Source organism: Chionomys nivalis, chromosome 26 (genome assembly GCF_950005125.1).
Source record: "Chionomys nivalis chromosome 26, mChiNiv1.1, whole genome shotgun sequence".
Lineage (NCBI taxonomy): Eukaryota > Metazoa > Chordata > Mammalia > Rodentia > Cricetidae > Chionomys > Chionomys nivalis.
The window spans coordinates 15,244,847-15,256,942 of record NC_080111.1 but is presented as its reverse complement, the minus strand read 5'-3'; the positions used below and the strand labels follow the sequence as shown (position 1 = coordinate 15,256,942).

The following is a 12,096-nucleotide window of genomic DNA, read 5'->3' as shown; positions in this document are numbered from 1 at the left end:
TGCAAAGTTGATGCTCTTTGAGTTGACCTTGCTAAAGCAGGCTTTAAACAGAACTGCTGGCAGGCCCTGTAGCAGGCAAAGGATCACTGGTTTACATAATGATCGTCGGTGACAGGGCCTACATCTGATGTTCAGAAACATCAAAAACGTATTATGCTTATGATGCCTTACTCTGCTCTTTGCCTTTGCTTCTGAGGAGGTGAAATTGTGTTTATTATAAATGCAAATGAGGTAATAAAACACCAGTAAGATGTCCAGGAAGACAACAGGATAAGGTTCCTTCTACCTCAGAGCCACCCCACAGAACAGTGCCTACACTGGAGCTCTTTCCCAAGCTCAGAAAAAAGGCAACCAAAATAATCTTGTTTTGCTATTTGTTATTTTGGTTGTCATTTTTCTTTGTGAATTCACAACATCAAATTAGTAGTTCACCTTCAAACCCCCAAAGTCTCTGTATCCAAATAACTTGAAGCTTCTTATTTTTGCTTTAAGATTTAATTTCTTATGGAAAAAGATAGTGATGCTTCTACAGTGTTTTTAAAAAGAGCCATATTGACTGACTACATCAAGAAGAGCTTGTTCTTGTTCCCACTCAGGAATACCCAGACTGCAGAAGGACATGGGGCTGGTACAGATGAGTTGTCTTATAGAAGAAGTCACATGTACACTAATATGTAAGATGACATAGGCCAGTTAATTTAACTCTTGAAATCATAATTCAGTGGCTCTTAAGGTCATGGGTATAGTATTCCCAACCAAACAAAAGAATCATTAAAAAAAAACCTTATTAGTATGGGGGGGCAGGTGGGTGGCATAGCATCAGTATGGCATCAGAGGACAACTTTCTGGAGAAGTTCTCTCCTTCCATCTTTATATGGCTCTGGATACCAAACTCAAGTTGTCACGATGCCTATCTGGAATGTGTCTTTACCAGCTGATCTATCTCTCTGGCCCTGTAAACATGTCTTCCGAATTTAAAGGTCACGTATGTACATACTCACACACAGTTTAAGAGATCCATCTCGAGGCAGAGCTGAATGAATTCAAATCAAGTCATAAGCTTTAATGAACATGAAGTAGGAAAGCCCTTTGATACTAGACAGTCTCCAAACCCTGAAAGCTGGTGTGAGCTTTTTTCGGGTTTAGTTCAACATGTAAGGAAAGCCTGTTAGGCAATACCAATCATCCACACAAGCAAGGGAAGAGCTGAGCAGCTGTTCTGAGACGTGTTCTAGAAGCCAACACAGTGTGCAAGGGGCTGTGACCTTCGAGACTTACATATTCTTCTTCAGTCTCCTCTACAAAGAAGGCTTCTCCATTATCACCCAATTTCATATGAAGATCCACCGCACTGCCGTTGATCTCTATATCAATCTAAGGAAGAAACACACACAATTCAGCACAAAGAATCTTTCATCTAGGCTAACCTAAACCTCAATTCTTGGCTCACACGCCAAATGTGGCATTGGGTTTCTAGAGATATAGCCCAGAGAAACACTGTTACCAGCCCCAGAGTCCACCCCTGAAAGAAATAAACTTGGGTACTGGGAGAGAATGGAAAGAAATGTTTTCACAGCACTTTAAAATTTATTGCTTAGTCTCTAGGTTTTCTTATCTTTCTCTCTTTGGAGGACAGGGTTCTGCTAAGTTGCCTATCCTGATGTTGAACTCACAAAATTCAGGCTTAGATTTTTCAAGTGCTGCAGTTACAAGTCTGAGCCACCACGCCCAGCTTAACCTGCCAAATATTGCAAAATGTGAGAAATATTGGTAACAGACATCTATGTGTTTCCCAAGTTATAGACAGCATAATAGGGCTTGTCTCACAGAATTCAAACATTAAAATGTTTCAGTACCCTCGTATTGAGCTTTGTGTGAATTCCCTGCTAGGGTTTTTATCCCAGGTCGCTATGCAACAATGAGCAGTCACTGGTCTTCTGCGAAGTCTGCTGGTGACTGGCACTGCGTTTTGTTATTCAGTTCAGCCACAGAGCAAAGCTTGGGGGCATGTGGTTATAGATATCTAACTTTTGTATATGGGCGTACATGTATGTATATCTTTGTGCATGTGTGGGTGCATATGCACATGTGTGTGCATGGAAGTCAGAGATCAAACTCAGGCTGTGAGTCCTTTAGGCACTGTTCATCTATCTTGAGACAGGGCCTCTCACTGGAACCTGGGCTTGCCTGATTAGGGCAGGCTGGCTAGGCAGAAAGCCTAGGAATCTGCTTGTCTGTCTCCCCAGAGCTGACACCAACAAGCACATGCTACCATGCCCAGAACTTACATTGATTCTGGGGAATCAAACTTGGCTCCACGTGCTTGTAGAACAAGCACTTCACTGACTGAACTGTGTCTCCAGACCTCATGTAATAATTTATAAAAATGAATAATCCAAGGAGGAAACTATTGGCCAAGATAGAAAACACGGGGTGGGGTGGGGGGGGGAAGAGTTGACGGTGATGTAAGAAAAATTCAGCTTTCCCAAGGTCTCACTGGGTAAGTCCATATCAAGGAAACACCTACAACCTCCCAAATGCAGAGTTGTGGAGCCCAGGCCCAATGTATACACAAACTCTTTCACTCAGGGAGCACTGCAGAAGAGGGGCAGGGAGACTATAACAGCCAGAGGATCAGGGAGTCTGTTGTTTGATTGTGCTTCCTGGGAATTACGAGTCTCACCAGCACGAGCTGAACAAAGACAACAACACTGTAGTATGTGTACATGCTAATGTGGATGTGGGCGGGGAGACGAGAGGCTTCAACCTGACACAGAAAACTACAGGCAACTACGGATGCTAAGTGTGAGAAAGTCTTCTCCAGGCTTATCATGATCTGTCCTGAAAACATACACACAAATAACATTATACAGACTGTTTCAGATCACACACACACACACACACACACACACACACACACGCATATTTAACAATTAATGAATAAAGAAATCAAGAATCAGCCGGGCAGTGGTGGCACCATGTCTCTAACCCCAGTACTCAGGAAGCAGAGGCATGTAGATTTCTTTGAGTTTGAGGCCAGCCTGTAGTTTTTTTTCTCTATTCTCTTGGTGGTGGGGGGGCACCCTGTTCCTAATAATCACATGGAAACTTATTCTTCTTATGAATGCCGAGCCTTAGTTTGGCTTGTTTCTAGCCAGCTTTTCTTAACTTAAATGATCCCATCTACCTTTTGTCTCTGGGCTTTTATCTTTCTCTATTCCATATACTTTTCTTTCTTACTGTATGGCTTGTTGTGTAATTGTCCCTGATGTCCTTTTTAATCCTTCTCTTTTTCTCCTTCTACTTAATCTCCCTGCTTGGAAGCCTTGGCTAACCTTTCTCCTGCCTGGTTATTAGCTGTTCAGCTCCTTATTAGACCAATCAGGTGTTTTAGACAGGCAAAGTAACATAGGCTTACAGAGTTAAACAAATGCAACATAAAAGAATGCAACACATCTTTACATCATTAAACAAATGTTCCACAGCATAAACAAATTAAACACATCTTAAACTAATATTCCACAACACCAGCCTAGTCTATAGAGCGAGGTCCAAGACAGCCAAGGGTACACAAGGAAACCCTGTCTTGAAAAACCAAAACAAAAAATAAGTCATGAATTTGAAAGAAAGACAGGATGGGTATCGGGGAGGGTTTGGAAGGAGGAAATGTTGTTAATTATAATTTCAAAACAGAAAATATAAAAAAAGAGAAATTCAAATGAAATTTGAACATTACAGAAGAAACAGCTCACTACAGGAACCATAAGCTTGGGTAAAACATGCGCGCGTGTGCCTACATCTAGACCGGTTTCCTGATTTGCCAGCTGAGACATTTTAGAAGTAGTGAGAAAAACCTGTGGTCAGATTATTGCTTTTAAATACTAATTAAGTTAAAAGCAACCAGAGTGCTTTGGACACGTAAAATGAATGATTGTAAGGTTGAAGCAGGGAAGATTTTCCTAGACTACCATATGGAAGAAGGAAAAAAAATAGGTCAATTTAAATAACTAAAATTATAAGGATAAGGCAAAAGCTATTGTAAAACTAATACTATGGATTCACATGGAGAGCAACTGAGTAACTGAAAAATAGACATGAAGATAAAGATGGCCCTTAATATAAAATTTAAATTAAGAACTGGAATAAGAAAGGTAAATATAAATCACAGGTACACACATTAATAATTCTGTAGATAAATTTTAACAATGTACACTAAAATTTATGGGTTGAACAATTATGGGAAATGTGAATATCTGTGTAGTAAGCCAAATGAGGAGAAAAACCGAACATTTTCCTACAAGGGGCTTTGTGGTGGAGCGACCCTAGCAGACACCGGGAATCAGGGATGCACAGTGAGTGTTGACAGGAACAAGACACGCAGTGCAGACGAGTGTGCTTTACAAGAGTAAGCATCATTCTGAACTGATATTTCAAAGGAGCAATCTCCACAAAGACCTCTGTGTCCCTATATTCCTTATGGACAGTCACAGGGAAGGACCGAGGAGCATCAAGGACATGCAGTTCAAGATCAGCATTGGAAAGCACAGTGGAGCAGACAGCAGACAGTCCTAGAAAGCCCAGTGAAATCGGGGTGACGGCTCTGGTTGACAGCGTATGCTGGCACACATTTCTGGTTTGGGCACAAGTACAATGGCCATATGAAGTACTAACATTAAGGAGAATATATTAGGCAGAGGAAACTTCCATTTCTTAAAGTTGTTACATTTATTTCTGAATATTGGAGGTTTAAGAACAACTTTCTGGAGTTGGTTCCTTTCTGTCACCAGGTTCTGCGGACTGAACTTAGGCCATCACACTTGAATGACAAGCACTGTCACTACTGACCATTCTCACCCACCTAAAAGATTTTTTTTTTTTTAAAAAAAAAAATATTTTTGTGACTTGCCTGGAAGTCAAAAATTAATTTAAAAAAAGGATTTAAAAAATTAATCATTATCACTTGGGAGGCAGAGGCAGGTGGTTTTCCATGGGTTTGCGACTAGCCTGGTCTACACAGCAAATTTCAGGACAGCCAGGGTTTGTTTGCAAAATAAGACCCATCTCAAAAAACAAACAATAAATAACTGAATAAATAAATGAAAGTTGATTAGCATGACACACCAGGAGAACAAAGAAGGAAGAGAGTAAATTTGAAGGTAGCCCAGGCTATACACAGAGCTCCTAGCCAACCTGGGTCACATAGTGAGATCCTGTTTCAAACACACAAACAATGTAATAAAATACCGTAAGAAACAAAGGCATGGGAAACCACTGGAGACTAGAGGAGACTAAGGAGACAGGACAACAAAATGTTTCTCACCCTGGTTGTAGAGATGGTTTGCATGCTAAAAATAGAGGTTAAAACTTGTCATGAATTCTTTAAGTATATGTAATTTATCATATGTTAATTAAAAACAAACCCAAAAAGGTTAAATATCACAGACAATTAATAATACAGTAATTATCCTACACAAACACATTCTCTTTACCTCTTAAAGGAAATGGCCACGTTTGTGTGTGTCTGTGTGTGTTTATGTATACATACACTAGTGAGCTTCCGTGAAGAGGCCCGAGGTTGACTTTGTGTGCCTTTCTTGATTGCTCTACACTTTATATACTGAAGCAAGATTTCTCTGGAACCTAGGGCACTTTGATTAGTGTACCTAGACAGCTTGCTCCAGGGATCCCATCTGTACCTCCAGCATGCTGGGATCACAAATGGGCCATCCACCCCTCTGTACAGCAAGCACTTTTACCCACTGACCCAATGTTTAGTCAGCTTTCTTAACATTTTATATTACTGAGAATATTTACTGCCAAGAAACCAAGGGGTAGAAGTATGATTTCTGAGGTCCTCGCAGCCTAGCAGCTTCCTCTACAAGGACAGAAGGATGATTACTAACTTAAAACACTGTAACAACAGTTGAAGAGACAGCTCAACAAGTAAGGCACCAGAGCAGGGGGCTCCCAGCACCTAGGTCAGACCGAACACAGCTGCTTTAACTCCAGCTCTAAGCACACACCCTCTTCTGACTTCCTCGGGCAGCCACACTCACAAGGTACATATATACAGACACACATATGCATTAAAAGCAAAAAAAGGTAAATGTTTATTTAAATGAAATTACTAATATTGTCTTTAATAAAAATACATTTACATGGATATTCTTCAAATTTTTCATTTTTAGATGCTATCAATTTAAACCAAAGATAGGGAAATGAAATAATTATTTTTTTAATACTCAAATTCAAAGTCTTAATTATTTAGGTATAATCATAACACCTCACAGCCATTATCTTGTATTTCAAACACATTATTCTATACACTCACTATTTAACTCTCTTGATTTGTGGATGAAATGAAGCTTTGTCTTTCCAAAAATTTAAATGTATATAAAATTGTGCCAATATTGAGTGCACTAAAAGAATATGCAAAAACTCTTTAGGCAAAAAAATTAAATGCATTTGCTCATGTGTAGGTGGGCGTGTGCATGCACACTGTTCCCAGTTGGTGGAACTATTTAGGAAGGATTAGGAGGTGTGGCGTTGTTGATGGAGGTGTGCCACTGGGGGTAGGCTTTGAGGTTTCAAAAGCCAGGCCAGGCCTCTGTCTCCAACTTGTGGATAGGAATTCAAGCTCTCAGTTCCAGCGCCAGGCCAGCCTGGCTGCATGATCCCTGCCATGATAGTCATGAACTCCCCCCTAAAAATGTGCCACTAATTAAATGCTCTCTTCTTCAGTCTCTTCACAGCAATCAACAGTAACTAAGAGAAGCACCAAGGTAGAACAAGTGCTTCCCAAGGTTACTATTTTAAAGAGGACTCTCAATCTGATAGATCAAATTCTAGTAAAACTGTCTGCTAAAATAATGACTTTCTTTCTCAGAGTTATATTTCCTTGACAGTGGTTTAGTCTTGTTCAACGTATATAACTGATGTTAAAATGGAAAAGATACACACAAGTAATGGATTAATAAATAAATATCTGTTTTGGCATGCTCTCTTTGGGTGAGAATATCTCTAAATATCTTTTATTTCAGACTCTACATTTCAAGTGGATTCTGGTGACGGTGAGGCTGTGTTCCCAGCCCAATCAACATGTTCCATTCCCAGTTGCAGTGACAGGTCTGTGATGGATGTGATTCAAGTGCTCTCATACACTGTAAAGATTTGTCACTCATAATGGTTTAATAAAATACCGACTGGTCAGTAGCTAGGCAAGTATAGGTGGGGCAACTAGACCAAGAATTCTGAGAAGAGTAAAGGCAGAGAGATGCAGTAGTCAGCCAGATGCAGAGGAAACAAGGTGAGAATGCCTCACTGAGAAAAGGTACCAAGTCATATGGCTAAACAAAGATAAGAATATGGCTAACTTAAGTTGCAAGAAGCTAGTTAATAATAAGCCTGAGCTAACAGGCCAAACCGTTTATAATTAATATAAGCCTCAGTGTGTTTCTCTGAGACTGAATGACTGCAGGACCAGGCGGGACAGAAACTTCTGTCTACATCCAAGTGCAAACACCAGGACTTCTAAAGGAAGGATATCTCCTGTGTCTGCTGAGATAATGGAGGTAAGGTTGGAAGCACTGGCTGCTCTCGGCATAAAGAAAAACTCACTCAGAGGCAGCACTCTGAGGTGGGGAACCGAATTCTGGTAGCAATTTTGAAACATTTCTAAAACAGCACTGACTGAAGTAGATGCCCTGGACTTTGGCTTTTCTGCTTATGAGAGCAGGAGGCAGTCTCTTATCACCCATGTTGGGGACAGTTTCAATACACTGGATATTTTCCTTTGATAAATAACCATGATATCGACTTTGTGAAAGGTCAACACAAAGTTTGCTTTCTTAAACTCTTGAGTTCTGGGATTAGTAGAAGTGCTGGTGCTCTATCAAACGCCAACACATCATGGAAAATGACTGCCTCTCTAGATAGTACTTTTAAGGTCCTTAGGATTTCAGGTCCATTTCTCAGGTGTCACCATGTCTGAAAATTTAGAGTCAGTTAAAAAAAAAATAAATAGCTGACCTTAATCCCAAAAGACGTGAGACAACAGGCTAATACAACAACTTAACACAGACATGGCTTATGTTTTCCTGCCATAAGAAGGCTGTGTTTTGATAAATAAAATGGACAGATTTCTTCCCTAATATGCCCCCTGAGATTCTGGGATATAAAGGAAGGAATAGGATTGTGCCTGTGTATTACGCTCCTACAAGTACTGGGGTTTTTAACTTTGACTGGGTATTTAATAATGGAATTAACTGTGTGGCCTGGTAAAGAAATCAAACCCCGATGAGAAGGCACGCAGAGAATGCACCCATCAATTCCTCATCACTCCCAGAGGACACTGCTTAGACACATCTGCTGCAGCTCTGCTCTGCTCTGCAAGGCCAAAAGACCAAGGCAACCCATCAGTTGCCTGGTTCCAGGGTGTGGTGGGGTGGAGTGTGATTGGGGAGAATTTGCTGGGAAGATACCCAGAGAAATTTTACAAACAGATCCTTGGACACCTAATGAGAAACTTCGGGGCATAAATGAATGGTCTGAGTACCCCCAAATGGTTCCAATCTGAAAGCACTAATAGTGTCACTACAAACAATACAAAGAAACCAACGGCTAATCCCAGTTTTTAATCTCAGCATTCTGAGGCAGAGGCAGGTGCACTCTGTGAGTTCAAGGCCAGCCTAGTCTACAGAGTGAGTTCCAGGATAGCCAGAGCTACATAGAGAAACCCTGTCTCTAAAAACAAAACAAAACTACAAAGAAAACGAATATCAAGGCACTAACTATGGCTGGACAGTGCTGCCCTAGAGTGGAAGCTGCCAAGTCAGGAAGCAGAACTGTAGCTGCTTTTGCTTTCCAAAGGTGATCAAGCAACGGCCGGTCTGCAAAGTATGGTGGAAAATAATTCTGTAACATTCAGAAAGGAGTTTTTTTTCCCGGGGGGGGGGGGAGTTAATTTTGGGAAAAGAAAAAAACCTAAGCTTAAGCAGAGGAAAATGTGTACCCAAAAATTATCAACAAAAACCTCATCACTCTTAACTTATACATGTTAGTCTTCAACACATGCATTTCCACCTGTGCCAGGAAGCGGGGCAGTGTTCTCACAGGGCTCCACAACCTTAGTGAGAGCGGCTGGCATTAGCCAGGTGGATAACGTGGGTGTGAAAAGTTGCCAACTACATACTCTGCAAGTTTTATAATTAGCTCAATTTTAAAACTTACGATATACACACTGAAAAAACCTCCCTAGTTCCCGATACTCGAGGCAGGGAAAGGATATTGAAAAAAAAAAACATTCCTCCCAATAAAAGCAAAAGAGGAAAAACACAAACATTCAATTGGGGAATTAATTTCTTTTAAACAAGTATAATCTACACCTGATTATATGAGCTTAGTCTACTTACTCATAATCCATATAATAGTATTATCCTTCCTTCCTACCTACCTACCTACCTACCTACCTACCTACCTACCTACCTATCTCCCTTCCTCCCTCCCTCCCAAACAACAATAGGTTCTCTCTCATGTTTCTCAAATTCGCTTTGATCCTCACCTTATGGTCCTTCTGCATCCATGTCCCCAGTGCTTGGGTGACAGGCACTGGCCACCATGTCTGACTTGTGCAGTGACAGTGAGTGAACCCAAGGCTTTGCGCACCTATGCAAATATTACACTGACTGAGCAGCTAGCTTCTAGCCTGCACTATTTTATTTTCAGAAAGTCTCTTTCTTTTATTAAGATTTTAATGTGAATGTGAACCACAGGGTACACGTGGGGTACAGGTGAGAATAACTTTTCAGTATGCTTTCTTGTTCCACCATGTGGTCTCAGGGGTTAAACTTGGGTCCTCAGGACTGATGGCAAAAGCTTTAACTCACTGAGTCATCTTACTGCTCCTATACTATTTTACAGTGCTGTCTTAAGTAAAGGAAATAATTTCGTTTTTGAAACAAGCCCCACTTCCTTGTCTGTACACAGCTTCAGTTTGGTTCTGAGTTTCAACATGTAGGATTATCTTCATAATTTCAGTTTCTTTCTCATTTGGAGAAGCTTCCTGTAACAGAGTCTTCTGAATTTACAAGCCACTTCAAAAACAATGTTTCCTTACCACTTCTCCAATAGCATTTAAGTTGAAGAAGAAAGAGTAAGGAGGGGCAGCTCACCGTGATGACCCCTTTCCCACCCGGAAGCAGGCTGGGTGCTGCACTTACCACTTTCTCCTTGGATCTCAGGACTCCCAGCTTCCCGAAGCGCACGTGAAAAGGTGAGCACTGATAGGTGCCATCCTGCTGTCGCACCACGACAACATCGATGCACCCAGACAACGTGGCTTGGTTAATGCCCTTGTAGAGTTCCTTTACAGTGACGAGCACCTGCCCAGCCAGCTGGCCCACATAATTCATGGTTTGAGACTGTAAGAAAATGAAGATGATGTCAGCACTGAGGTTGACAACTAATAACAATGACCAAAAAAAAAAAAGTTTTAGTTAAACACACACTTGTTGGCTATTCAGGACCCATTCTTTTCCTGCTGCTGTGGTCACACATCACAAGGACAGAAGTCCGACTGGGAGCCTGCCTCTAGGTGGGGCCTGAGGCTGCGGAAGTTCCACTGTCACCAGGGAGCCCACCTGTTCTATCTCCTTCCACCAACAGCTCAGGACCTGAAGAGAAGCAACTGAAGAGCAGTCACAGCTGCATTCTTGCTTCGCAAGGCGTTGGACCCTGCTGCATCCACTCTGACCACAGTAGCCAAGCAGAAAAGGCCCAGGGGGATTAATCCTCCACCAGAAACTGGACACTCATCGTCTCAAAGGAAACCAAGGATGCCATTGATAGTTGAGATGTTATGGTTCAGATACATGCTGCATCAAACTACAGTGAGCTGCCCCAGGACTAACACATGCTAACACTACTTTCCAGGGAAATCCCTTCAGTACCTCAGCACAACCCAATGGGGAATACGTTTGTGTCCCACAATATTCAGAGTTTTTAATTTGTTTCTCACTATTCAAATCATGATCACTAGAGCTCTGCAATTTGAAGGAGGAGAGGTGCACCTAAACCTGGCTTTACCTCCCACCCCCATTCTTCCACGGGAAAACCCAGTCCATACAGAAACAAACCCCTTAACCCTTAGGCTCAGATCTCATTCCGGTGCTTGAGCAAACCATCACTCAGCGGACACTTTAATGTTATGCCAAAGCCAAATCCACAGAAAGCCCTTCCCCTTAAGTAGGATAAGAGAAACCCTCCAGTTCAAGGCTAATCCAGAAGTCAATTTTTATTGGACTCCAGGAACGACAAGTCCCAGCTACTGACCATGTGCACAGTGGTCTCCTTAGACCAGCTCTGGAGTTGCCCTAAGCTCAAAGTTCCATCTCTGCAAAGTTCTAGAGACATCCTGTGTGGTCAGGTAAGTCCCAGGGGGAACAGGAACAAAGCACAGATCCACTGAGAAAATGAAGGGGACCTGCCAGTTCCTGTCTGACACAACTCAACCTACTCTCCAGAGCCGGGCAATGCTTGGGCAGCACGGATTCCACTCAGCGGTCTACACAGAGATGACTATACCACAGTCTAGCTGCTTGGCAGCTTGTTTCCTTTGGGTATTTATATGACCAAGGCTTCAAATTGCTCATACCAAAGAGCTGGCTTTGAGCAACACACACCAGGAACTAAACTTATTACAATCTCCTAAGGTGGAGTCCTTTATGTTATAATCATGAAACAATCGCAGACTGGTAGCTTTGCTTTTAGGATGATTGAATTGGCTTTGATAGCAAGGGCAGGTTATGCATACATCAAATACACAATTTTTAAATTTTTACTTTATTGAGACAGAGTCTCATTGTGCAGTCCTGGCTGGCCCGAAACTAGAGAGATAGATTAGGTGGCTTTTGAGCTCACAGAAATCTGCCTTCCCCTGCCTCCTGAATGCTGGGATTAAAGGCTATGCCACCACGACTGGCCAATCTCTCTCCAGGGTCTAATTTTGTAGCCTAAGTTGGCCTAGAACTCAAGGCCAAATAAAATCCTATTTTAGCCTCTCAAATGCTGGGCTTACAGGTGTGTGCCAACTGTATCTGA

At 41.8% G+C, this 12,096-nt stretch overlaps 1 protein-coding gene across 2 annotated transcripts in view; it reads right to left on the bottom strand.

Moving 5' to 3' along the window:
• Lpin2 (lipin 2) overlaps positions 1-12,096 on the bottom strand; it is a 70,427-nt gene that overhangs the window by 23,177 nt on the left and 35,154 nt on the right. For both annotated transcript variants that reach the window (XM_057758497.1, XM_057758498.1), the window contains exons 2-3: positions 10,218-10,418; positions 1,279-1,374 (exon numbers count right to left, since the gene is read on the bottom strand). In XM_057758497.1, coding sequence (XP_057614480.1) covers positions 1,279-1,374; positions 10,218-10,409 — 288 coding nt within the window. In that variant the 5' untranslated portion in view covers positions 10,410-10,418. The remainder of the gene's footprint in view (positions 1-1,278; positions 1,375-10,217; positions 10,419-12,096) is intronic.